Here is a 27,098-nt window from a genome sequence, read left to right as displayed (position 1 = left end):
TTTGCCATTGAGGTCTTAGTTGGATTGCACTTCGTCTGGAACCTCCGCCTCAACCTATCCGCCTTTGGTGACCCTACCAGGAGCCAAGCTCTGGACGGCATGGCTCTTGGAATCATTAGTACACGCAAGCTTCTCCACCACGGCAAGGTGGCGTTCCAGGAGAACACACGCACACACACACAGTGTCCTCTGAAACCTTCTCTGTCTAGTTGCAATGTTAAGTAGATGTAATGTGTGTCAAGTTGTAATGTTAAGTAGATGTAATGTGTGTCTAGTTTGAATGGTTTTATAGTTTTAGCTAACTAGATGTAATGTCTTAATTCAATGATTCTGTGTTAACTACTATGGAATCTGTCATTGTATAAATGTTACATAGTGTAATCTCTTTCCAGTTTTAATATTAATCATCTTTGTTTTAAATGAATTAAGTGTAAGATTTGTCTAGATTTAATGTTAGCTAGTGCATTATCTGTCTTATTTTAATGCTAACCTATCCGATGCCAGGGTCTAAGGACAGGATGTTGTGTTGCTGTAAAGCCCTTTGAGGTAAATTTGGAATTTGTGATATTGAGCTATACAAATAAAATTGACTTGACATGACTAACTAGGTGTAATATCTGTTGTGTTTGAATGTTAACTAGGTGTAATATCTGACTTTTGTAATGTTAACTATATGTAACATTCATTCATTCATTATCCAAACGGCTTATCCTACTCAGGGTCATGGGGATGCTGGAGCTTATCCCAGCAGTCATTGGGTGGCAGGCGGGGAGACACCCTGGACAGGCCACCTGACCATCACCACACACACACACACACCAAGGGACAATTTAGTACGGCCAGTTCACCTGACCTACGTGTCTTTGGACTGTGGGAGGAAACCAGAGCCCCGGGAGGAAACCCATACAGACACGGGGAGAACATGCAAACTCCACACAGAGGATGACCCGGGACGACCCCCAAGGTTTGGACTAGCTCGGGGCTCAAACCCAGGACCTTCTTGCTGTGAGGCGACTGCGCTAACCACTGTGCCACCGTCCCGCCCTATGTATATGTAATATCTGTGTCTTAATTCAATGTTAAGTAGCGTAATATCTGTCATAATTTAATGTTCCATAAAGTGGCGATGTACATCTGCTTCCTTAGGCTAAAGCCCAGGGGCCCTGAATTTCAAAGGCCCTCTGGATGTCTAGTAACATGGTCTTGCCCCTTTATACATTTCCAGACTTTTGCATCCTTACTCTACATCTAGTCCACTCAGCTCTTCCGACCAAGGTCTCTTATCTATACCCCACTCCCTCTGCAAATGGTGACTGTGCTTTTGCTGTAAGGGCCCCATCCCTCTGGAACGATCTCCCCCACTTTGTTAGATCAGCTGAGTCTGTAAGCGGCTTTAAAAACTTCTCTCGGGGTCCGCGGTGGTGTAGCAGGCTAAGCATTGGCTTTGTGTCGATACAGTTGCCCACTGGGGACTGGGGTTTGCGCCTCGGTCTCGTCAGATCTGACTATGGCCGGACTCGATGAAGCAGCAATTATTGGCAACGCGGTCTTGGGGAGGGGGGCGGAGTCGGCTTGTGTTCGTCACATGAATGCGTCTCCGTGTGTGTGGGGAAAAAGCAGTGGTTCGGCCTGGATTCGCCTTGTCACAAAAGTGGCGAGGCATCTCCTTCGAGACTGCTGGCCGGAGAGATGCAGTTGGCGAACGCATATGCAGTACGAGGGAGGGTGTTTGACCTAAAATAAGGATCGATTGGCCACTAAATTGGGAGAAAAAGGGAAAAATCCGAAATAAATTTAGGGAAAACTTCTCAAAGGCTTAGCCTAGCCCAGGGGCATGTGACAGGGCTGAAGCGCCCCTGGTTCCATATCTAACATCTCTTCCTGGTTTGAATGTTGACCAGCTGTGAAGATGTCTCTACTTCTATAACTCCAACTAGTTTTTAACATTAACTAGAGTTGGCTGTTTTCTGACACTGGTTGACTCCTTGACCTTTGACCTCCTCAGATATAAGCAGATGACGGTGCAGGTGTTGATTGACAGGTTTGTAATCCAATTACTAATTTGCTTTGGATGACATCAGGCCAGCAGAATGATTAATGGTGGTCTCTATTTTTCTGTTCTGATACATGTGTATTTGTTATCTTTTACTGAGTAGCTAGTTTTATATATATGTGTATGTCAGTATGCTCTACTGCATGGGTGTCAGTTTGTTTTGAAAAGTGCTGGGGACAATGATGAGTTCGATGTGTTCACACGTTTTTCAGTGGGCCATGTACTGCTGCTACATGTACATAAACGGCATTCCTTTGAAAGCTGTTTGTGCTTTTTATATGTGTTGCGTCACTATGACGCTAACCTGCTTACATGGCTGCCATATTACATCATGGCAGGTCTTTTATTCTATAATACATACAATATAATATTGTATTGTCTAATATAATACAATTTTATTCCATAATACATCGTGGCAGGTCTTTTATTCTGGTGTTTTTATGTGTTGCAATGCTATGCCATTAACCTGCTTACATGGCTGTCATAATACATCATGGCAGTTCTTTTATTCTATAATACTTAAAATATAATATAATATTATGTTGTCTAATTCATTCATTCATCATCAGCTGCTTCTCCGGGGTCGGGTCACAGTGGCAGCAAGCTAAGTAGGGTACTCCAGACATCCCTCTCTCTGGCAACACCCTCCAGCTCCTCCTGGGGGATCCCAAGGCATTCCCAGGCCAGATTGGACATGTAGTCCCTCCAGCGAGTTCTGGGTCTACCCCGGCGTCTCCTCCCAGTTGGCCATGCCCGGTAAACCTCCAAAGAAAGGCGCCCAAGAGGCATCTTAATCAGATGCCCGAACCACCTCAACTGGCTCCTTTCGACGCGAAGGAGCAGCGGCTCTACTCCAAGCTTCCTCCAGATGTCCGAGCTCCTCACCCTGTCTGTAAGGCTGAGCCCAGACACCCAACGGAGGAAACTCATTTCATCCGCTTGTATGCGCGATCTCACCCTTTTGGTCATGACCCAAAGCTCATGACCATAGGTGAGGATTGGAACAGAGATTGACTGGTAGATTGAGAGCTTTGCCTTCCGGCTCAGCTCCCTCTTCACCACAACGGTCTGGTACAATGTCCACATTACTGCTGATGCTGCACCAATCCGCCTGTCAATCTCCCGCTCCATCCTACCCTCACTCGTGAACTCAGCCTCCCAGGGAAAGTCTACTCTAGGGTGCTCGAAAGGAGGCTCCAACCGATTGTCGAACCTTGGATCCAGGAGGAACAACGCGGATTCCGTCCTGACCGTTGAACAACGGACCAACTCTTTACCCTTGCGGAAGTGCTGAGGGGGGCATGGGAGTTTGACCAGCCAATCTACATGTGTTTTGTGGACTTGGAGAAGGCTTATGATCATGTACCCCGGGGCACTCTGTGCCCGGGGCACTCTGTGGGGGGTACTGGGGGAGTATGAGGTACCGGGGCAGTTACTACAAGTAATCCAGGCCTTGTATAACCAAAGTGAGAGCTGTGTCCCTATTCTCGGCACAAAGTCAAACACATTTTCGGTGGGTGTCGGACTCCGCCAAGGTTGTCCCTTGTCTCCGATTCTGTTTGTGATATTCATGGACAGGATCTCAAGGCGCAGCCAAGGTGAAGAGTGTGTCCGTTTTAGGAACCTCAGAATTGCATCTCTGCTCTTCGCAGATGATGTGGTTTTGTTGGCTTCACCAGAACACGACCTCCAGTGCGCACTGAGGTGATTTGCAGCTGAGTGTGAAATGGCCGGGATGAGAGTCAGCACCTCCAAGTCTGAGGCCATGGTTTTCTACCGGAAAATGGTGGATTGCTCGCTCCGGGTAGGGGATGAGTTGTTGCCTCAAGTGAAGGAGTTCAAGTATTTATATTGTCTAATATAATATAATTTTATTCCATAACACATCATGGCAGGTCTTTTATTCTAGTGTTTTTATGTGTTGCAATGCTATGACGTTAACCTGCTTACATGGCTGCCATAATACATCATGGTATGCCTTTTATTCTAGTGTTTTTAAAGTGCTCTTGTCTCTCTCTGGTCTCATGATGTTACGTCTCTCATTCCTGTTGATGAAGCAGTGGAGGTGGTCTGTATGAAATTACAAGACCACCCCACCCTGAGCAATAGGACCACCCTTAACACCCTTGACTCTGCACACGTGCCAGGCTCTACTTGTGTATCTCCACACATCTCTTACATACTTGTAGGGGAGGGATCATTCTATGGATGGCTCCAGTGCATCATCGAGCCACGATTTCAACTCTGGCCAAAAAATCTTGAACACGGATGTGATGAAAATTGGAAAAAGTGGTCAAACGCCACAATCTAGTACTGCATAGTTCCCAGTCATTTTATTTTTTGGGGGGGGGTTTTCCCCCCTTTTTCTTCCCAGTTGTATCTGGCCAATTACCCCACTCTTCCGAGCCATCCTGGTCACTGCTCCACCTCCTTTGCTGAGGAGTTTTGCCAGGGGGATGTAGTGAGAGGATCACGCTGTTTCCTCTAGTTTCCCCTCCTCCTCGAACAGACGCCCCGACCGACCAGAGAAGGCGCTAGTGCAGCAACCAGGACACATACCCACAGCCAGCTTTCCACCCGTAGACATGGCCAATTGTGTTTGTAGGGATGCCCAACCAAGCCAGAGATAACACGAGGATTCAAACCGGCAATCCTCGTGTTGATAGGCAACGGAATACACCTTCATGCTATCCGGACACCCCCCATAGTTCCCAGGCGTGTCACGTTTTCAGCAATTATTTTCCCACATTTGTAATGTGTTCAGAAACAAATCTCTGAATTTCCTTTACATTGTCTTTAAATGTGTGTTTGTATTTGAAGGTTAACATGTTGTATAGGTGTGTAATTTTGTTCTAGGTTAAAAGGCTGTTTTATTGGTGTTAAGCTGTATCGATGGGTGTGTGTACATTGATATGTCATAAAGATCTAACATTGGTTTATTGGTCAGTAAGATGTTTCATTCTGCTGTGTGATGTTGTTATGTGTTTCTTTGGTTTGCCATCAATAGAGGTCTTTTCTGTCCCTGCAGGCTAGTGTATCGTCACTTTTATCCTCTGGCCATAGAAATCTGTCAGTACTTAAAGATACCAGAGTACCAGGGAGTCAGCAGAGTGCTCAAACACTGGGCCTGTTGCAAGGTAAAGCCATATGTTAAATATTCCTTATATTTTATCTGGTGTAAAGCCTATAATGACATGTTTCTGATCTGACATCTAACTCTTCCATTTCATGTCCTCTTGTCTATTTTCTCTAATGAAACAATGTCCCTAATCTTTCTCATCCTTTAAGATATCACCTCCTCTATTTCAGTCTCCTTTTCTATTCTGCTTCTTTCTTTAATCTGTCCCCTCTTCTTATCTTTCACCTTAAATAAAATACCTCCTTTTCACAAGTTGTACTTAAATTAAATGAAGCATGATCTGATCTTGCTTTATTGGCTTCCATATCTCAAGCACTTCAACCTGTCACAGTGTAGTTTGTTAGAAACATATGGAGACATAGTTCCTTATATACTGCTCTATGGGCTTTTTGTTTTATTTATGATAAAGTCAGTAATTTATATATGGCTATATGGAGTCAATACTTCATATACCACCATATAGATGTCTTAATGTATGCTCAATAATCCAGGTAAGGAAATCCCAGAAAGTTGAATCAGTTCATCTGGACACAACATTTAGTGAGTCACAGCTGACTGCAGGTATCCCCACCCTTATAAACAATACAGTGGCATGACAACCAAAACCAATGACCGGTTTCATATGCAAATTGTCGTGATTATTAACTAGAGTTAAATGGCCATGTGTACTGTTCACAGAGGATTGGGGAATAGGTGCAATCACAGCATTGTAAGATCGTGACAGATGTACTCTTAGCCCCCCCCTCGGTTCAGGGATGATTGTTCCCTCTTCACATAGATGGCCTCTTTGACTCTCCGTTCAAACCAGCAGTCCTCCCTATCAAGGATGTGCACATCCTCCTAGAAAGATTAGCTTCCATTGGGATAACTGGCACCCCCCTCCCCTTGACTGGTTTAGATCATATCTCTCTGGCCGCACTCAGTTTGTCTAACTTAAAAATTTGAGATCACAGTCCTTTCCTGTTACTACTGGTGTTTCCCAGGGCTCTGTATTGGGACCCCTCCTATTTATTATTTATCTACTATCTCTTGGCCACATTTTCAGAAAATTTGGCATTCAATTTCACTGTTAGGCAGATGACACCCAGCTTTATCTATCCACCAAGCTCCATGCTTCCGCCCACTTCCCTTTCAGACTGCTTACTAGAAATTAAATCCTGGTTTTCATACCACTCCTCAAACTTAATAGTGATAAACCTGAGGTACTCCTAGTAGACACTAAATCTTCTTTGGCCAAACCTGATAGTTTTTGTCTGACTATTGACAATTCTATAGTTCTTCCATCGCCTCAGGTAAAGAGTCTGGGTGTCATCCTGGACAGCACATTATCTTTTGAAGCTCACATCAACAATGTTACTCGGTTTGCATACTTCCACCTACGCAATATTAATCGTCTTCAGCTGTCACTTACACCTAATAGCACAGCCATACTCACTCACCCCCTGGTTACGTCCTGTATTGACTACTGTAATTCTATCCTCTTTGGTCTTCCCCTCAAGTGTCTTCATAAGCTTCAATTGGTCCAGAATTCAGCTGCCCGTATCATTACCAGAACTCCTTCCATAGATCATATCACTCCTATACTTCAGCAACTCCATTGGTTCCCTGTTAAATACCGTAATGACGTCAAGATCCTGCTCCTCACCTTTAAAAAGAGACTGACATGCCCTTTCTGAACACATTTTTTAACATTGGGAGTTTGAATCATAACCGAAAATAGGTGTGGTTTTATGAATTCAAAGCTATTGGCTACTGTCTTCCTGGGTGGGTGGATCCATGTCAAATGTCACCGTGCTACCGCTCATGTCCGCCGACATGATAACTGACCGATAAACGTCGATTAATATCACAATTCGGTGAGTATTTTGACTTCATAACTCAAAATCTGTTACAAACACAGGTACGTGGATATAAAGTTTTTATTTTAAGGTAGTAAACATGAGCGGTAGCGCGGTGACGTTTGACATGGATCCAGTTATCCACAGCTCTCATACATAGTAAAGAGGGCAGTGTAACCCTATATGCAAATTGAGGTGTCTACGAATCCACCGGCACAATTTGTCATTGGACACCATCTACAGTCAATCACAGATCTCTCTCAAGTGGCCGCAGACACGCCGTTTTGGCCACTGAATTTCTCCGTAGTCACATTCCAACGCGGAACATAGCCTATCAATAGGAATTTTCAGATTTTGATGTCAGTATCAATTTAAGGCCTTTAATAACCCAGCTCCTTCATACCTTTCTTAACTCCTTCATATCCACACACCCTCCCGCACTCTCAGATCCTTTTCTGCTCTCCAACTCGCTACACCATTGGCCCGCTTGACTACCATGGGGTCTAGAATCTTCAGTCATTCTGCCGCTTGCCTATGGAACTCTCCCACAAGACATTTGCAACATTGACTTTCTTTCAACCTTCAAATCCCATCTCAAAATGTACTTTTCAGACTGGCATATTCAGTCTGATCCACGCTTCATTGAGTTTTGTGCAGGTGATGATTTTATAATTATCAGTTGTGTTAACTTTTTATTACCCTGCTTTGTTTTTATTTTATGCTGTCTGACACAGTGCTGCTTGTTTTTTTGCTGTTCTGTAAGGTGTCCTTGAGTGCTCTGAAAGGTGCCCAAAAATAAAATGTATTATTATGATTATTATTATTATTCTCATCCCTGCAAGAGGGCCTTTAAAATAATAAAGTAATGTTGAATCTCAGTTCAGTTCAATTCAATTTATTGTCATTAAAAACAATGTGCAAGCACATGTTAAAAACGAAATAAGGGCTGCGGCTTCGCCAAACAGTGCAAGACAGACACAGACAAACACAGTATAAGATATACACAGATGAACACCAAAAGCTAAAGTATATATATATATATCAACACGGATACAGGAAAAAAGATTTTAATACAAAGCAGTACAGGCCTGTTTCATGCGTCTTGCACTCATCAGCTGTAATGTGTTTTCACAAAGAATCATACAGTTACGTTGCCCAGCGTCATGAGGACATGATGTCTTAACACGGCATTTGCACCGTCAAAATGAGCTACAGCTGCGTGCCAAATGTTAAGCAGGTTATTTCATTCCACAACACAAACATCATGGCCAAAGCACAGACCCTCTCGCCACAACCAAGCACCACCAACTGCAAATGCCGTGTTAAGACATCGTGTCCTCTTGAAGGAAAATGCCAGACAGAGGGAGTCGTCTACCAGGTATCGGTGACAAGAGTAGACAACTGCAATGTGGACACTTACTTGGGATTAACAGAGGGCCCTTTTGAAATGAGGTTTAACGCCCATATGAGTACCTTCAGAAATGAGCATGTGAAAAATGCATCGGCCTTAAGCCACCACATTTGGTCATTTGTTGACAAGAATATCAGTCATTCTGTCTCATGGAAAGTCCTTGCAAAGAGTAGTGCATATTCAGTTAGGGGTAAAAGACGTAACCTGTGCTTGGCAGAAAAGTATTTTATTATTTGCAGACCTGATATGTCCACCTTGAATAATAGAAACGAATTGGCCATCAGCTGTAGACACTGAAAAAAATATCTCCTTTGTAACTTCAAGTAAAACGTCTTTATTATCCCCCCCATTAGATGATACACATATGACATTTATTAGTTTTTTTAAAAATATTTTAACTGCCTGTCCTTCCCACTGTGCCCCAACACCACCCCAATATATAATTCACATAAGTTACCTTGTTATATTTTTAATGTACACCATTTCAATAGCGCCCTGGCCACTAAATGCTTTTCCAAACAAACCCCAGTGCCATTGGTTGTAATGTTTTCTACCCCTCCATTGGTTGCTGTGCATCATAAGTACCTACCCCGTTGGTTGTTATAGTTTGAATGTTTCCCCATCTGATTGGTCGCTGTCCAACCGAAATTAGGGGCATGACGCTGGGCAACGTAACTGTATGATTCTTTGTGAAAACACATTAGCAGCTGATGAAACAGGCCTGTACTGCTATGCATTAACATCTTTTTTCCTGTATCTGTGTTGATATTCCGCTCCTCATTAGTTGAGCACTCACAACACCATTGACAGTTTCAGAAAAAAAACGCTATATATATATATATATATATATATATATATATATATAAGCACAAGTACTATAAACATATTTACAGACTTTCAGTGGGTAGTGAGGTTTAGGTGGATAACAGCCCGGGGAAAGAAGCTGTTTTTGAGCCTGGTAGTGCGGGCTCTGAGGCCCCTGTAGTGCCTCTCAGGGCACAGGGGGGAGAACAGTCCATGGTTGGGGTTGGTGGGATCTCTGCTGATGCTGAGACCCCTTGGAAGGCAGCGTTTGTGATAAATGTCTTGTATGGCTGGGAGCTGGGTACCGGTGATATGCTGGGCTACCTTGATGACCTGCTGCAGAGCTTTCTGGTCTACTGATGGTCTACTGAGATGCAGCTGGTCAGGATGCTCTCTATGGTGCAGTGGTAGAAGTTGGTGAGAATTTTGGGGGATAGATGAGTGCTCCTCAGCCTCTTCAGGAAATGCAGGCGTTGTTGGGCCTTTTTCACAAGGGCCTGGGTGTTTAATGTCCAGGAGAGTTCCTCACTGATGTGGACTCCAAGGAATTTAAAGCTGGAGACATGCTCCACTTCTACCCCATTGATGTGTATGGGGGAGTGGCTGTAGCTTCTAGTCCTCCTGAAGTCCACAATCAGCTCCTTCATCTTCTGCACATTGAGAACCAGATTGTTGATAGTACACCATGATGTGAGGTGCTGAATCTCATCCTTGTAGGCTGTCTCGTCATTGTTGGTGATATGGCCAATAACTGTGGTGTCATCCGCAAACTTAACTATAACATTTGAAGGGTGAGTTGGCAGGCAGTCGTGGGTAAAGAGGGAGAAAAGGAGGGGGCTCAGAACACAGCCTTGAGGGGCACCTGTGCTGAGGGTCAGGGTGGAGGAGGTGAGGTCACCTAACATAACAGACTGAGGTCTGTTTGTCAGGAAGTCCAGGGTTCAGTTACAGAGGGAGGGGTTGAGGCCAAGGGAGAGGAGTTTGGTGGTTAGTTTGGTGGGGATGATAGTGTTGAAGGCAGAGCTATAATCTATAAACAGCATCCGGATGTATGTGTTGTGAAGTTCAAGGTGGGTCAGAGCAAAGTGCAGGGCAGTGGCAATGGCGTCCTCCGTAGTGCTTTTGGGATGGTGGGTCAAATGTGGGGGGGGGTAGTGTTTTTTGATGTGAGCCAGAACCAGTCTCTCAAAGCACTTCATGTCAATGGAGGTGAGTGCTATGGGTCGGTAGTCATTCAGACATGTGGGTGTTGATTTCTTGGGGACAGGAATGATAGAGGTGGTCTTAAAGCATGCCAGGACTATGGATTGGGACAGTGAGAGGTTAAATATAGTTGTGAAGACCTCAGCCAGCTGGTCGCCACATTCCCTGAGGACCCGACCCGGTATGCCATCTGGTCCGGCAGCCTTCCATGTGTTCACTCTGCGCAGTGATTCTCTGACCTCTGTGATCTCGCCTGTAATCCTATAATTGGTTGAGGCTTAACTGCTTCTGGTAGGCCTCAACCAATCAGAGGAGCACTTCAGTCATGGAGCGGTACTACTGCCAGTGACTCATTCACATCCACAGCCTGTCGATTTTCTTGTTGTCACTAATGGATCTCAGAGGTAGAGAGACAAAACAGCATTCATCTTTATAAATACTTCACCTGTAAGTAGAACTGTTTCACAACACCAGTATTGCTGTAACTAAGACTTGCAGGAAGAGAATAAGTATTACATGCAGAGATGGTCAATGTTTGTTTGTTTCAACAGGCATCTTTATGAAGCTGGTTTGGGGGGAGGGGGTTATGGAAGGAAGGAGGAAGCAGAGCAAAGGAAGCCTGGATTTTTTTGGAGGTGTTACGTCAAAACTGCTTACTTCTCCAGAGTTGCTTACCAACTCTTAAACTGCCTCAGTCTGTAATGTGTCTGCTCTTCTTATGTCATGGTCTATCATACACTCATGTACTGCCTCATTTTAATTAGAGGCTATCATGCTACAATGTTCGTGTGTTGTCTGTGCAGGTGCAGCAGAAGGAGGAGTCAGATGATGTCATAGCTCGAGCCGTCAGCACCAAACTGGGGGAGACTCCAGGAATCTCCTTCTCTCACATCGCCTCAAAGGCCTACACCTGTGGCCGCACTGAGCTGGCTATCAAAGTACTGGATACACACATTATTTACACACACACACACACACACACACACATACACACACACACACACACACACACACACACACACACACACAGTCTCTTAGAGGACAGATGCTGCTGGAGAGGGATTTTCTATTGAAATGAGCAGTTTTTTATTGATGTGTTCTGGCTTTACAGAAGGTGAGCTCATCTGATGTGGTCTCTGTGTTTCTGTTTCTTCTCTCTGTCTGTCTGTCTCTGTATCCGTCTGTCTCTTTCTGTTTAGCTGCTGGACTATGAGCCTCGCTCTGGGGAGCAGGTTCCTCTGCTGTTAAAGATGAAGAGGAGTCAGCTGGCTCTGAGTAAAGCTATAGAGAGTGGAGACACTGACCTGGGTACACACACGCACACATGCACACAAACACGCACACATGCACACAAACAAATGCACACACACACACACACACACACACACACACACACACACACACACACACACACACACACACACACACACACACACACACAAACACATGCACATGCACAAACATGCACACACACATGCACACAAACACATGTAAACACACACATGCACACACACACAAACACATGCACACACACAGACATGCATGCACACACATGCACACAAACACATGTACACACACACAAACACATGCACACACACATGCATGCAAACATGCACATGCACACACACATGCGCACATACACATGGACAAAAACACGCACACACACACAGACACACACGCATACAAACTGTTTCCATCCATCTGTCTGATGCAAATTTTGAAAGTGAATAAGTGTTAATGTATAAATACTAAATTTCAGCAAAAATGTTATGCTTGAATGAGGTGAACATTGAGGCTGTCATAGATAGAATAGGAAGGTAGAATAGAAAGATAGAATATGACGGTAGAAGGATGATAGAATAGGAAGATAGAAGGAAGCTAGAATATGAAGATAGAGGGAAGATAGAATAGGAAGGTAGGATAGAAAGATAGAATATGAAGGTAGAAGGACAATAGAAGGACGATAGAATAGGAAGATAGAAGGACAATAGAATAGGAAGATAGAAGGAAGCTAGAATATGAAGCTAGAGGGAAGATAGAATAGGAAGGTAGAATAGGAAGATAGAATAGAAAGATAGAATAGGAAGGTAGGATAGAAAGATAGAATAGGAAGGTTGAATAGGAAGGTAAAATAGGAAGATAGAATAGGAAGGTACAATAGGAAGATAGAATAGGAAGATAGAATAAGTCAAGTCAAGTTTATATATATAGCACATATAAATTCAATTCAATTCAACTTATTGTCATTAAAAACAATGTGCAGGCACATGTTAAAAATGAAATGGGGGCTGTGGCTTCACCAAACAGTGCAAGACAGACAGACAAACACAGCAAACACAGTATAAGATATACACACATGAAGACCAAAAGCTAAAAATAAGTTAAAAAAAAGAGCTGGAGTACAAAATATTTAAAAATATATACAGACATTCAGTGGGTAGCCAGGTTCAGGTGGGCAACAGCTTGTGGAAAGAAGCTGTTTTTGAGCCTGGTGGTGCGGGCTCTGAGGCTCCTGTAGCGCCTCCCAGAGCGCAGGGGGGAGAACAGTCCATGGTTGGGGTGGGTGGGATCTCTGCTGATGGTCAGACCCCTTGGAAGGCAGCGTTTGTGATAAATGTCTTTTATGGCTGGGAGCTGGGTACCGGTGATAAGCTGGGCCGCCTTGACGACCCGCTGCAGAGCTTTCTGGTCTACTGAGGTGCAGTTGCCGTACCACACTGAGATGCAGATGGTCAGGATGCTCTCTATGGTGCAGTGGTAGAAGTTGGTGAGAATTTTGGGGGGTAGACGGGCGATCCTCAGCCTCCTCAGGAAATGCAGGCGTTGTTGGGCCTTTTTCACAAGGGCCTGGGTATTTAATGTCCGCGAAAGGTCCTCGATGATGTGGACTCCAAGGAATTTAAAGCTGGAAACACGCTCCACTTCCACCCCATTGATGTGTATGGGGGAGTGGTGGCTGCAGCTTCTAGACCTCCTGAAGTCCACAATCAGCTCCTTCGTTTTCTGCACATTAAGGACAAGATGTTGGTAGTACACAGCGATGTGAGGTGCTCAATCTCGTGTCTGTAGGTCATCTCGTCATTGTTGGTGATACGGCCAGTGACTGTGGTGTCATCTGCAAACTCAACTATAACTAACATTTGAAGGGTGAGTTAATAGGCAGTCGTGGGTAAAGAGGGAGAAAAGGAGGGGGCTCAGAACACAGCCTTGAGGGGCACCTGTGCTGAGGGTCAGGGTGGAGGAGGTGTGGTCACCTAACCTAACAGACTGAGGTCTGTTGGTCAGGAAGTCCAGGATCCAGTTACAGAGGGAGGGGTTGAGGCCAAGGGAGAGGAGTTTGGTGGTTAGTTTGGCGGGGATGATAGTGTTGAAGGCAGAGCTGTAATCTATAAACAGCATCCGGATGTATGTGTTGTGAAGTTCAAGGTGGGTCAGAGCAACGTGCAGGGCAGTGGCAATGGCATCCTCAGTAGACCTTTTGGGACGGTAGGCGAACTGACGTGGGTCGAATGTGGGGGGGATAATGTTTTTGATGTGAGCCAGAACCAGTCTCTCAAAGCACTTCATGGCAATGGGGGTGAGTGCTATGGGTCGGTAGTCATTCAGACATGTGGATTTTGGTTTCTTGGAGACAGGAATGATAGACGTGGTCTTAAAGCATGCCGGGACTTTAGATTGGGACAGTGAGAGGTTAAATACAGGTGTGAAGACCTCAGCCAGCTGGTCGGCACATTCCCAGTATGCCGTCCGGTCCGGCAGCCTTCCGTGTGTTCACTCTGCGCAGTGATTCTCTGACCTCTGTGACTGATAGAGTGAGCACCTGGTTTTCTGGGTGGCTGTAGATTTTTGTGGCTCGGTCAGTATTGCCCTTGTCAAAGCGGGCATAGAAATGATTTAGCTTGTTTGGCAGGGAAGCATCATGGACAGTGGGACCGCGATTAGAACTTTTGTAGTCTGTGATAGACTGAATGTCTTGCCACATTCGCCGGGGATCAGAGTTATTGTGAAAGTGGTCCTCTATTCGTAGGGAATATTTATGTTTGGCTGTTCTGATGCCCTTTTTGAGGTTGGATCTGGCTGCGCTGTAGGCCTCGCAGTTACCTGACTTGAATGCTGCATCCCGGACTTTCAGCAGCTGCCAGACCTCACTGGTCATCCAGGGTTTCTGGTTTGGAAAGGAGCGGACTGATTTTTTTGTTGTGACACTCTCAGTGCAAAAGTTAATGTAGGCTAGTATGGCAGATGTCTGTTCATTAATGTCTGTATGGGAGCCATGGGTAGCTGAATGTGCAAAAATACTCCAGTCTGTGTTTTCAAAACAGTCCTGGAGTTCAGAGACTGCTCCTTCTGGCCAGACAGTGATTGTCTTTACTGCTGGCTTGATCTGATTTCTTAAGGGTTTGTAGGCTGGGACCAGGAACAGGCAGAGGTGGTTAGAATGCCCCAGATGAGGGCAGGGAGTAGCTTTGTATGAGTCCTTGATGTTTGTATAGAGATGGTCCAGGGTGTTTTGTCCCCTAGTGGGGCAGGAGACATGCTGATGGAATTTGGGCAATACAGCCCTGAGGTTGGCCTGATTAAAGTCACCACCTATGATAAAGGCATTGTCCGGGTGTTGGTCTGTTGTCTGCTGAAGCTACATTGTAGCTGCTTAAGTGCTTCCTTAGCATTAGCATGTGGGGGGATGTATACAGCGGTGATGGTAATGGCCGTTAGCTCCCTGGGCAGGTAAAAAGGCCTGCACTGAATCATAAGGAGCTCGAGATCAGCAGAGCAATGCCTTTCAACGATCATTATATTGTTGCACCAAGAGTTATTGACATAAATACTCAAACCTCCCCCGCGGATCTTGCCGGTGTCCGCTGTCCTGTCGGCACGGAAGGCTGTGCGGCCCGCTAGCTCAACTGCCGAGTCGCCATGTTGCTGTTGAGCCAAGTCTCTGTAAACATCAGCAGACAGCAGTTCTGCAGCCTTTTCTGAGAGGACAGCCTGAGTCTTATCTCATCCATTTTGTTAGCTAACGACCGGACATTAGCCATGAAGATGCTGGGGAGGGAAACTGTGAAGGGAGCGCTACTTAGCTTAGCATGTAGCCCAACTCGTTTCCCCCTCTTCTGTTCACGTTGCCGACGGGGGCAGCGTTTCCACTGTGAGACCGGTGAGCGGAAAATATCAATGGGGAAATTGTCCATGATGGTGGAGGATAGTGAGTAATCCGTTCTGAGGTTTAAAAGTTCCTGACGGTTGTAGAAAAGTGCATGACCTACACTTGTAAGTAAACTTAAAACTAAGATGTAAATAACAAAGAAAACATAGAACTGAACAGGGAACCGCAGTAGCCGCTGCGTCCAGCGCGCCGCTATCTTGGAAAGGATAAAACAAACACAGTTGAACCAAAGTGCTGCACAAACTTAAAATACAAAAAAAAATAGGTGACACATATGAATATAAAAATATATGTAAAAAAGACATAATAAAATAAAGACATTAAAATGTAAACAATAATCATCCCTGAAAGGCTCAGTCGTTCACAAGCAAGGATGGGGCGAGGTTCACCACTTTGTGAACAACTGCATGAGCAAATAGTCCAACAGTTTAAGAACAACGTTTCTCAACGTACAATTGCAAGGAATTTAGGGATTTAATCATCTCCAGTCCATAATATCATCACAAGATTCAGAGAATCCGGAGAAATCTCTGCATGTAAGCGGCAAGGCCGGAAACCAACATTGAATGCCCGTGACCTTCGACCCCTCGGGCGGCACTGCATTAAAAACCGGCATCATTCTGTAAAGGATATGACCACGTGGGCTCAGGAGCACTTGGGAAAACCATCATCAGTTAACACAGTTGGTCGCTACATCTACAAGCGCAAGTTAAAACTCTACCATGCAAAGCCAAAGCCAGATATCAACACCACCCAGAAACGCTTCCGGCTTCTCTGGGCCGAGCTCATCTGAGATGGACTGACGCAAAGTGGACAAGTGTGCTGTGGTTTGACGAGTCCACATTTCACATTGTTTTTTGAAATCATGGACTTGGTGTCCTCCGGGCTAAAGAGGAAAAGGACCATCCAGATTGTTATCAGTGCCAAGTCCAAAAGCCAGCATCTGTGATGGTATGGGGGGGGGGGGTGTTAGTGCGTAACTTGTACATCTGTGAAGGCACCATTAACGCTGAAAGGTACATACAGGTTTTGGAGCAACATATGCTGCCATCCAAGCGACGTCTTTTTCAGGGACGTCCCTGTTTATTTCAGCAAGACAATGCCAAGCCCCATTCTGCACGTGTTACAACAGCGTGGCTTCGTAGTAAAAGAGTGTGGGTACTGGACTGGCCTGCCTGCAGTCCAGACCTGTCTCTCATTGAAAATGTGTGGCGCATTATGAAGCGCAAAATATGACAACGGAGATCCCGGACTGTTGAGCAGCTGAAGTCGTACATCAAGCAAGAATGGGAAAGAACTCCACCTACAAAGCTTCAACAAGTAGTGTCCTCAGTTCCCAAACGCTTATTGAGTGTTGTTAAAAGGAAAGGTGATGGAACGCAGTGGTGAACATGCCCCTGTCCCAGCTTCTTTTGAACGTGTTGCAGGCATCAAATTCAAAATGAGTGAAAATTTGCAAAAAAACAATAAAGTTTATCAGTTTGAACATTAAATATCTTGTCTTTGTAGTGTATTCAATTGAAAGTAGATTGAAAAGGGTTTGCCAATCGTTGTATTCTGTTTTTATTTACCTTTTACACAACGTCCCAACTTCATTGGAATTAGGGTTTGTAAATGCATGAATTACCCTTTCAAGATCATTTGGAGGGAGATAGGCCTTTACTTTTCCCAGAATTCATAATTGAAAAAAACTTGTTTTGACCACTGAGCTTATTTGTTAATCAAAGTTAAAAGAGCTGTCAAAAGATTCCTAACAGAAGAGTGTCTGTAGGAAGCTAAAGGGCCAAGAGTGCTATCATAACCATCCAGAAGATCAGGTAGTCCATATACAATTATTTCAGAATAGGAAGATGGAATAGGAAGATAGAATAAGAAGGTAGAAGGAAGATAGAAGGACGATAGAATAGGAAGGTAGAAGGAAGATAGAAGGACGATAGAATAGGAAGGTAGAATAGGAAGATAGAATAGGAAGGTAGAATAGATAGAATAGAAAGATAGAATAGGAAGATGGAAGGAGGATAGAATATGAAGGTAGAATAGGAAGACAATAGGAAGGTAGAATGGGAAGATAAAAGGAAGATAGAATAGGACGATAGAATGGATGATAGAAGGAAGATAAAATAGGAAGATAGAATAGGAAGATGGAATAGGAAGCTAGAATAGGAAGATAGAGGGACAATAGAATACGAAGGTAGAATAGGAAGAAAGAATAGCAAGGTAAATAGGAAGATAAAATAGGAAGATAGAATAGGAAGGTAGAATAGGAAGATAGAATATGAAGGTAGAAGGAAGCTAGAATATGAAGATAGAATAGTAGGGTAGGATAGAAAGATAGAATAGGAAGGTAAAATAGGAAGATAGAATAGGAAGGTAGAATAGGAAGATAGAAGGAAGATAGAAAAGGAGGGTAGAATAGGAAGGTAGGATAGAAAGATAAAATAGGAAGGTAGAATAGGACGATAAAGGCAAGGTAGAACAGGAAGATAGAATAGGAAGGTGGAAAAAGAAGGTAGAATAGGAAGATAGAATATGAAGGTAGAATAGGAAGATAGAAGGAAGATAGAATAGGAAGGTAGAATGAAGATAAAATAGGAAGATAGAATAGTAAGGTAGAATAGGAAGCTAGAAGGAAGATAGAATAGGAAGGTAGAGTAGGACGATAGAATAGGAAGGTAGAATAAGAAGCTAGAAGGAAGATAGAATAGTAAGGTAGAATAGGAAGCTAGAAGGAAGATAGAATGGGAAGGTAAAATAGGGAGGTAGAATAGGAAGATAGAATACGAAGGTAGAAGGAAGCTAGAAGGAAGCTAGAATATGAAGATAGAATAGGACGGTAGGATAGGACGATAAAGGGAAGGTAGAACAGGAAGATAGAATAGGAAGGTGGAATAAGGAGGTAGAATAGGAGGGTATAAGGAACATAAAATAGGAAAATAGAATAGTACTGTAGAATAGGAAGCTAGAAGGAAGATAGAATAGGAAGATAGAAGGAAGATAGAATAGGAAGATAGAATAGTAAGGTAGAATAGGAAGCTAGAAGGAAGATAGAATAGTAAGGTAGAATAGGAAGCTATAAGGAAGATAGAATAGGAAGATAGAAGGAGGATAAAATAGGAAGGTAGAATAGGAAGATACTAGTATAGGAAGGTAGAATAGGAAGCTAGAATAGGAAGATAAAATAGGAAGATAGAATAGTAAGGTAGAATAGGAAGCTAGAAGGAAGATAGAATAGGAAGCTAGAAGGAGGATAAAATAGGAAGGTAGAATAGGAAGCTAGAAGGAAGATAGAATAGGAAGATAGAATAGTAAGGTAGAATACGAAGCTAGAAGGAAGATAGAATAGTAAGGTAGAATAGGAAGCTAGAAGGAAGATAGAATAGGAAGATAGAAGGAGGATAAAATAGGAAGATAAAATAGGAAGGTAGAATAGCAAGATACTACTATAGGAAGGTAAAATAGGAAGATAGAATAGTAAGGTAAAATAGGAAGCTATAAGGAAGATAGAATAGGAAGGTAAAATAGGAAGCTAGAAGGAAGATAGAATAGGAAGATAAAATAGGAAGATAAAATAGTAAGGTAGAATAGGAAGCTAGAAGGAAGGTAGAATAGGAAGATAGAAGGAAGATAGAATAGGAAGGTAGAAAGAAGTTAGAATAGTAAGGTAGAATAGGAAGATAGAATAGGAAGATACTAGAATAGGAAGGTAGAATAGGAAGATAGAAGGAAGGTAGAATAGGAAGATAGAATAGGAAGCTAAAATAGTAAGGTAGAATAGGAAGATAAAATAGTAAGAATAGGAAGGTAGAAGGAAGATAGAATAGTAAGGTAGAATAAGAAGCTAGAAGGAAGATAGAATAGGAAGGTAGAATAGGAAGCTAGAAGGAAGATAGAATAGGAAGATAGTAGAATAGGAAGGTAGAAGGAAGATAGAATAGTGAGGTAGAATAGGAAGCTAGAAGGAAGATAGAATAGGAAGGTAGAATAGTAAGGTAGAATAGGAAGCTAGAAGGAGGTTAAATAGTAAGGTAGAATAGGAAGCTAGAAGGAAGATAGAATAGGAAGCTAGAAGGAAGATAGAATAGGAAGCTAGGAGGAAGATAGTATAGGAAGATAGAATAGTAAGGTAGAATAGGAAGCTAGAAGGAAGATAGAATAGTAAGGTAGAATAGGAAGCTAGAAGGAAGATAGAATAGGAAGCTAGAGGGAAGATAGAATAGGAAGGTAGAATAGGAAGCTAGAAGGAAGATAGTATAGTAAGGTAGAATAGGAAGCTAGAAGGAAGATAGAATAGTAAGGTAGAATAGGAAGCTAGAAGGAAGATAAAATAGTAAGGTAGAATAGGAAGATACTAGAGTAGGAAGGTAGAATAGGAAGGAAGATAAAATAGGAAGATAAAATAGTAAGGTAGAATAGGAAGGTAGAATAGGAACAGGGAATAGGATGATCTTTTGGGTTTGTTACTGACATGATTCTTGCTACATGTTGCTACTGACATGCACAGCTGAACTTATCACATCATACTTGCATCCCACAACATCATCACCTGCTTTCAAAAAACCAGTACTTCCCTAAGAAATGGAATAAAGGGGCATGTGCTGAGAATGAATCTGCCATTACTCCTGACTTCCTGTCTGGGTGCTTACTCCTGACTTCCTGTCTGGGGCTTATGTTTTCATTCCACTACACTATCTTTCACTCAGTACATTCTGTGCAATACAAAACATCCAAACCACAAAATGAACTTGGGATTTAAATATGATTTGCAATAACACAGAACTTGCATAAATACAGAATTAAAATACACAAATGTTACACACAGACACACACACACACACACACACTGACCAAGACACTTCTGGACAAACAACAGACATTAACACAAAACTACAAAAATGTCACACACACCACAGATACAGCAGACAATTTGAAAATAACAAAAACGTGTGTGTGTGTGTGTGTGTGTGTGTGTGTGTGTGTGTGTGTGTGTGTGTGTGTGTGTGTGTGTGTGTGTGTGTGTGTGTGTGTTAGTATACACAGTAGTGAGTTTTCTGAAGAATGAGATGAACAGAGGGGATTTCTTCATGACGCTACGTAACCAGCCAGTAGCCCTCAGTCTTTACACACAGGTACTTCATCACTGCTCACCCTCCTTTTCATCAGTCTGTACTCATGTGTACCTTCCGAGACTCCTCGCCCTCCTCTTCATCAGTCCTTACACATCAGTACCTTCATCACTTCTCCCTCCTCTTCATCAGTCTGTAAACATTCAAGCCCACTGAGGCAGATTTGTAATAATGAGCTTATACAAATCAAATTGACATGAGTACTTTCATGGACTCTTCACTCTCCCCTTCATCACTGTACACATGGGTATCTTCATTACTCCTCACCCTCCTCTTCATTAGTCTGTACAAATGGATACCTTCATCACTCCCCTCCCTGCTCTTCACCAGTCTGTATACACAGGTACCTTCATCCCTCCTCACCATTGCTGGTTCTTTTCTAACCACACACACACACTCAGCTAGCCTAACGAAAAACACATTTGCAGTTTGTGCATGCCAGAAAATAAGTGTTTCTGTGTGTGTTCGTGTGTATGTGTGTGTGTATGTTTTGTGTGTGTATATATGCATGTCGTATGTGTGTGTATGTGTATGTTGTGTGTGTATGTTTGTGTGTATATGTGCATGTTGTGTGTATGTGCATGTTCTGTGTTTGTGTGTGTATGTGCATGTTGTGTGTGTGTATGTGTACGTTGTGTTTGTGTGTGTATGTTGTTTATGTGTGTATTTGTGTATGCTTGCGTTTGTGTGTGTGTGTGTGTTTGTATTTTGTGGGTGTATGTTTGTGTGTGTGTATGACTGTTCTTGTTGTGTGTGTACGTGTGTTTGCGTGTGTGTGTGTGTGTGTGTGTGTGTGTGTGTGTGTGTGTGTGTGTGTGTGTGTGTAGTTCTGTAAATTGCAGCAGCAGGAGACTCTGAAGGATCTCTTTAACCAGGACGATGATCACCAGGAACTAGCTAACTACCATGTAACGGCTAGCTACAGAGAGAAGGTACACACACGCACAACACACACACACACACACACACACACACACACACACACACACACACACACAATACGCTGCCAATCACAGGTCTACTATGCAACGGCCAGCTAGAGAGAAGAGACACACACACACGCACCACACACACACACACACCACAGTTGTGTTTCAGTATCCTTGTGCGGACTCCTCATTGACTTCATTCATTTCGTAGCCCTTAACCCTAACCTTACCCATGCAAACTACATGACTAACCCTAACCCTTACCCTAACCTTAACCTAACCCTAATTCTACCATAACCCTAAAACCAACTCCTAACCCTTACCTTAACCTTAACCTAACCCTAATTCTAACCATAACCCTAAAACCAACTCCTAACCCAAACCTTAACCTAACCCTAATTCTAACCCTAACCCTAAAACCAACTCCTAACCCTAAAGTAGACTCTTTTCCTTGTGCGGACCTACGTCCTGTCAGGTTTAGCTGTCCGCGCAAGGATAGCTAAACATGTACACACACACACACACACACTACGCTGCCCATCACAGGTCTGCTATGTAACGGCTAACTACAGAGAGAAGGTACACACACACACACATACACGCTACGCTGCCCATCACAGGTCTACTATGCAACGGCTAGCTACAGAGAGAAGGTACACACACACACACACACACACACACACACACACACACACACACACACACACACACACACACACACAAACACACAGACGCTACGCTGCCCATCACAGGTCTGCTATGTAACGGCTAACTACAGAGAGAAGGTACACACACACACACATACACGCTACGCTGCCCATCACAGGTCTACTATGCAACGGCTAGCTACAGAGAGAAGGTACACACACACACACACACACACACACACACACACACACACACAGACGCTACGCTGCCCATCACAGGTCTGCTATGTAACGGCTAGCTACAGAGAGAAGGTGCGCACACACACACACACACACACACACACACACACACACACACACACATACACGCTACGCTGCCCATCACAGGTCTACTATGCAACGGCTAGCTACAGAGAGAAGGTACACACACACACACACACACACACACACAAACACACAGACGCTACGCTGCCCATCACAGGTCTGCTATGTAACGGCTAACTACAGAGAGAAGGTACACACACACACACACACACACACACACACACACACACACACACATACATACACGCTACGCTGCCCATCACAGGTCTACTATGCAACGGCTAGCTACAGAGAGAAGGTGCGCGCACACACACACACACACACACACACACACACACACACACACACACACACACACACACACACGCACCACACACAGACGCTACGCTGCCCATCACAGGTCTGCTATGTAACGGCTAGCTACAGAGAGAAGGTGCGCGCACACACACACACACACACACACACACACACACACACACACACACACACACACACACACACACACACACACAAACACACAGACGCTACGCTGCCCATCACAGGTCTACTATGCAACGGCTAGCTACAGAGAGAAGGTACACACACACACACACACACACGCACCACACACAGACGCTACGCTGCCCATCACAGGTCTGCTATGTAACGGCTAGCTACAGAGAGAAGGTGCGCGCACACACACACACACACACACACACACACACACACACACACACACAAACACACAGACGCTACGCTGCCCATCACAGGTCTACTATGTAACCGCTAGCTACAGAGAGAAGGTGCGCACACACACACACACACACACACACACACACACCACAGTCGTGTTTCAGTATCCTTGTGCGGACTCCTCATTGACTTCATTCATTTCGTAGCCCTTAACCCTAACCTTACCCATGCAAACTACATGCCTAACCCTAACCCTTACGCTAACCTTAACCTAACCCTAATTCTAACCATAACCCTAAAACCAACTCCTAACCCTAACCCTTACCTTAACCTTAACCTAACCCTAATTCTAACCATAACCCTAAAACCAACTCCTAACCCTAACCCTTACCCTAACCTTAACCTAACCCTAATTCTAACCATAACCCTAAAACCAACTCCTAACCCTTACCCTAACCCTAACCCTAACCTCATTGACTTCATTCATTTCGTAGCCCTTAACCCTAACCTTACCCATGCAAACTACATGCCTAACCCTAACCCTTACGCTAACCTTAACCTAACCCTAATTCTAACCATAACCCTAAAACCAACTCCTAACCCTAACCCTTACCTTAACCTTAACCTAACCCTAATTCTAACCATAACCCTAAAACCAACTCCTAACCCTAACCCTTACCCTAACCTTAACCTAACCCTAATTCTAACCATAACCCTAAAACCAACTCCTAACCCTTACCCTAACCTTAACCTAACCCTAATTCTAACCATAACCCTAAAACCAACTCCTAACCCTAAAGTAGACTCTTTTCCTTGTGCGGACCTACGTCCTGTCAGGTTTAGCTGTCCGCACAAGGATAGCTAAACATTTACACACACACACACACACACACACACACACACACACACACACACGCTACGCTGCCCATCACAGGTCTGCCATGTAACGGCTAGCTACAGAGAGAAGGTGCACACACACACACACACACACACACACACACACACACACACACACACACACACACACACACTACACTGCCCATCACAGGTCTACTATGTAACGGCTAACTACAGAGAGAAGGTGCACACACACACACACACACACACACACACACACACACACACACACACAGACTATGTTGCCCATCACAGGTCTACTATGTAACGGCTAGCTACAGAGAGAAGGTACACACACACACACACACACACACACACACACACACTTTTTGCTTAAGGTTGTACGTTCTGTGCAATGATGACAATCCTGCCTCTGTTATTTGTGAGTCTTCTTATGGCTGTGAAGCCCAATCTGCGATCCACAATGTCTGCCACAGACAGAACAGGTGAGATCACTGACTGGGGGTGTAGGTGTATTGACTGGGGGTGTAGGTGTACTGACTGGGGGTGAAGGTGTACTGACTGGGGGTGTAGGTGTACTGACTGGGGGTGTAGGTGTGGTACTGGCTCATGTCTCTTCAGACGTCTCCTGGTCCGTCAATCACCGCGGTCCTCTTCGAGGTTTTGCACCCCTTGTTGACAGAGCTGCCGCCAGATGGAGCGTTGGGCAGCAGTGTCCTCCAGCTGGCTTGGGTTCAGGCCGCACTTCTTTATGACGGTCTTCAGTTGGTCTTTGTACCGTTTTTCTGGCCCCCTGCCAAGTGGCGGCCAAGATGTAGCTGGCCATACATCACTTTACACGGTAAGCGCTCCTTCGGCATCCTGATGACGTGACCGAGCCAGCGAAGTTGGTGCTGGGTGACGGTAGCCTCCATGCTGATGCAGTTGGTCTTGCGGAGTATTTCAGTATGGGGCACTCGGTCACGCCAGGTTATCCTCAGGATGCATTGTAGGCATCGGATGTGGAAGGCCTCAAGCATCCTGAGGTGGTGGCTGTACAGGGTCCACGCCTCACAGCTGTAGAGGAGAGTCATGATGACAACTGCCAAGTAGACAGATATTTTGGTGTGGAGGTTGAGGTCTTTGTTTTGAAAGACCCTTCTCCTAAATCTGCCAAAAGAGGATGACGCTTGTTTAATCCGGTTTTGTATCTCCCTTTCAATGCTGCAGTCGTCAGAGAGGAAGCTGCCCAGGTATTTGAAGGTTTCCACTGTTGCAAGTGGTTTGTCGGAGATGGTGAAGGTTGGTGAATGAGATGGAGGAGTAGATGGCCACTGACATACTACTTCAGTCTTTGCCACATTTATAGAGAGCCCCAGCCTATCATACGCGCAGCTGCAAGGGTAGCTTGCGGTGCCTCCGATGTGTGGGCCACAACCGCACAATCATCTGCGTACTGTAACTCCATGATGTGCTCAGATGTCATTTTTGTGACCGCTTGGAGCCTACGGATTTTGAATAGGTTTCCATCTACTCTGAAGTCCCCAGTAACCCCACTGTCCTTCCTGATTTCCTCGTGGAGCAGCAATGTCACACACAGGAGGAATATGTTGAAGAGAACTAGAGCAAGGATGCACCCCTGACGTACCCCGGTGCACACCCTGAAGGGCTCGGATTCCTGGCCTCCAGTGGTCACACGTGCCATCACCCCCACATGAAATCTTTGAAGGATGTTGATAAACTTTCGTGGGCAGCCAAACTTCAGGAGGATGTTCCATAGGATGTCCCTGTTGACTGTGTCGAAAGCCTTTGACAGGTCGATGAAGGCTATGAAGAGGTCCTGGTGTTGCTCCCTACACTTCTGCTGGAGTTGCCGTGCTGTTAACACCATGTCCACAGTATTCCTATTCCTCCTGAACCCACGCTGTGACTCAGGCAACAACTCCTCTGAGATGTTTTTTACCAGCCTGTGTAACATGAGTTTGGCCAGGGCTTTTCCAGCAACAGCCAGTAGTGAAATGCCACGGCTGTTGCCACAGAGGGACTTGTCTCCTTTGCCTTTATATATATGGAGATGATGTTAGCATCCCTCCACTGCCGAGGGACAGTTTCGTTCTTCCATACGTGTGAGATGAACAGGAGAAGTGCACGGGTACAGAGGTAGCCTCCCTGTTTAAAAACCTCTGCAGGGATACTGTCAGGGCCAGGGGTCTTGTTATTTTTCAGTGACTTAACTGCACAATGAACCTCTTCAAAGGTTGGTGGAAGGTCAAGGTCTTGGATGGTGGGGTGGACAGGTAGTTCATCCAAGACTGAGGAATCTGTTGGGGAATACTGGTTCAAAAGGGTCTCAAAATGTTCTGCCCATCTTTCTGTGATGAGTTTCTGGTCCTTTATGAGGGTGGTACCATCATCAGACTTCAGGCGGGAGACAGAGCAGTTTCTTGGGCCGTAGATGGTTTTCACTGCATCATAAAAGTTGTACATATCATTTTTATCGGCATGGGTTTGTATTTCATTTGCCTTTGAGATCCACCACTCATTCTGCAGGGCACGCAATTTTGACTGCACTCTCTCCTGGATGCTTGCCATTGTTGCTGGAGTGCAGCTGATGTGGGCTTGTTAAGGACAGCGCTGTGTGCTTTGTGCATGCCTTTGAGTATGGAAGTTATTGTGCCTGTGTTGTCATTGAACCAGTCTGGTGCTTTCTGCTCTTGAAACCGATGGATTGGGATGCTGCCTTGTAGAGTCTGGAGCTCACGGAAGACCATTTGCCATCAATGGAATCATCTGTGCTCAAGAGAAGTTCAATGTCTTCCAGGTTTTCCGCCAGAGGGAGGCGGAGATTGTTCTGGACCTCAGCCTTTTCTAGCCGGGTACAGTCAAGCCTCTTCTTTCCTGAACTCTGGAGACGAACAGCAGGGCGTACCTCCACCTGGAGCCTGGTCATG

General features: G+C 44.6%; 1 protein-coding gene across 2 annotated transcripts in view; it reads left to right on the top strand.

Moving 5' to 3' along the window:
- Window positions 1-27,098, top strand: part of vps16 (VPS16 core subunit of CORVET and HOPS complexes) — a 97,899-nt gene that overhangs the window by 49,009 nt on the left and 21,792 nt on the right. The window contains exons 13-18 of one of the 2 annotated variants that reach the window (XM_056300983.1): window positions 2,006-2,041; window positions 5,082-5,190; window positions 11,252-11,386; window positions 11,648-11,756; window positions 20,644-20,741; window positions 21,566-21,670. In XM_056300983.1, coding sequence (XP_056156958.1) covers window positions 2,006-2,041; window positions 5,082-5,190; window positions 11,252-11,386; window positions 11,648-11,756; window positions 20,644-20,741; window positions 21,566-21,670 — 592 coding nt within the window. The remainder of the gene's footprint in view (window positions 1-2,005; window positions 2,042-5,081; window positions 5,191-11,251; window positions 11,387-11,647; window positions 11,757-20,643; window positions 20,742-21,565; window positions 21,671-27,098) is intronic. The other variant, XM_056300984.1, reaches the window with a different exon arrangement.

The sequence above is a fragment of the Lampris incognitus genome, chromosome 21, assembly GCF_029633865.1.
Source record: "Lampris incognitus isolate fLamInc1 chromosome 21, fLamInc1.hap2, whole genome shotgun sequence".
NCBI lineage: Eukaryota > Metazoa > Chordata > Actinopteri > Lampriformes > Lampridae > Lampris > Lampris incognitus.
The sequence above is the reverse complement of the archived record's forward strand: the minus strand, read 5'-3'. Positions and strand labels throughout refer to the sequence as shown.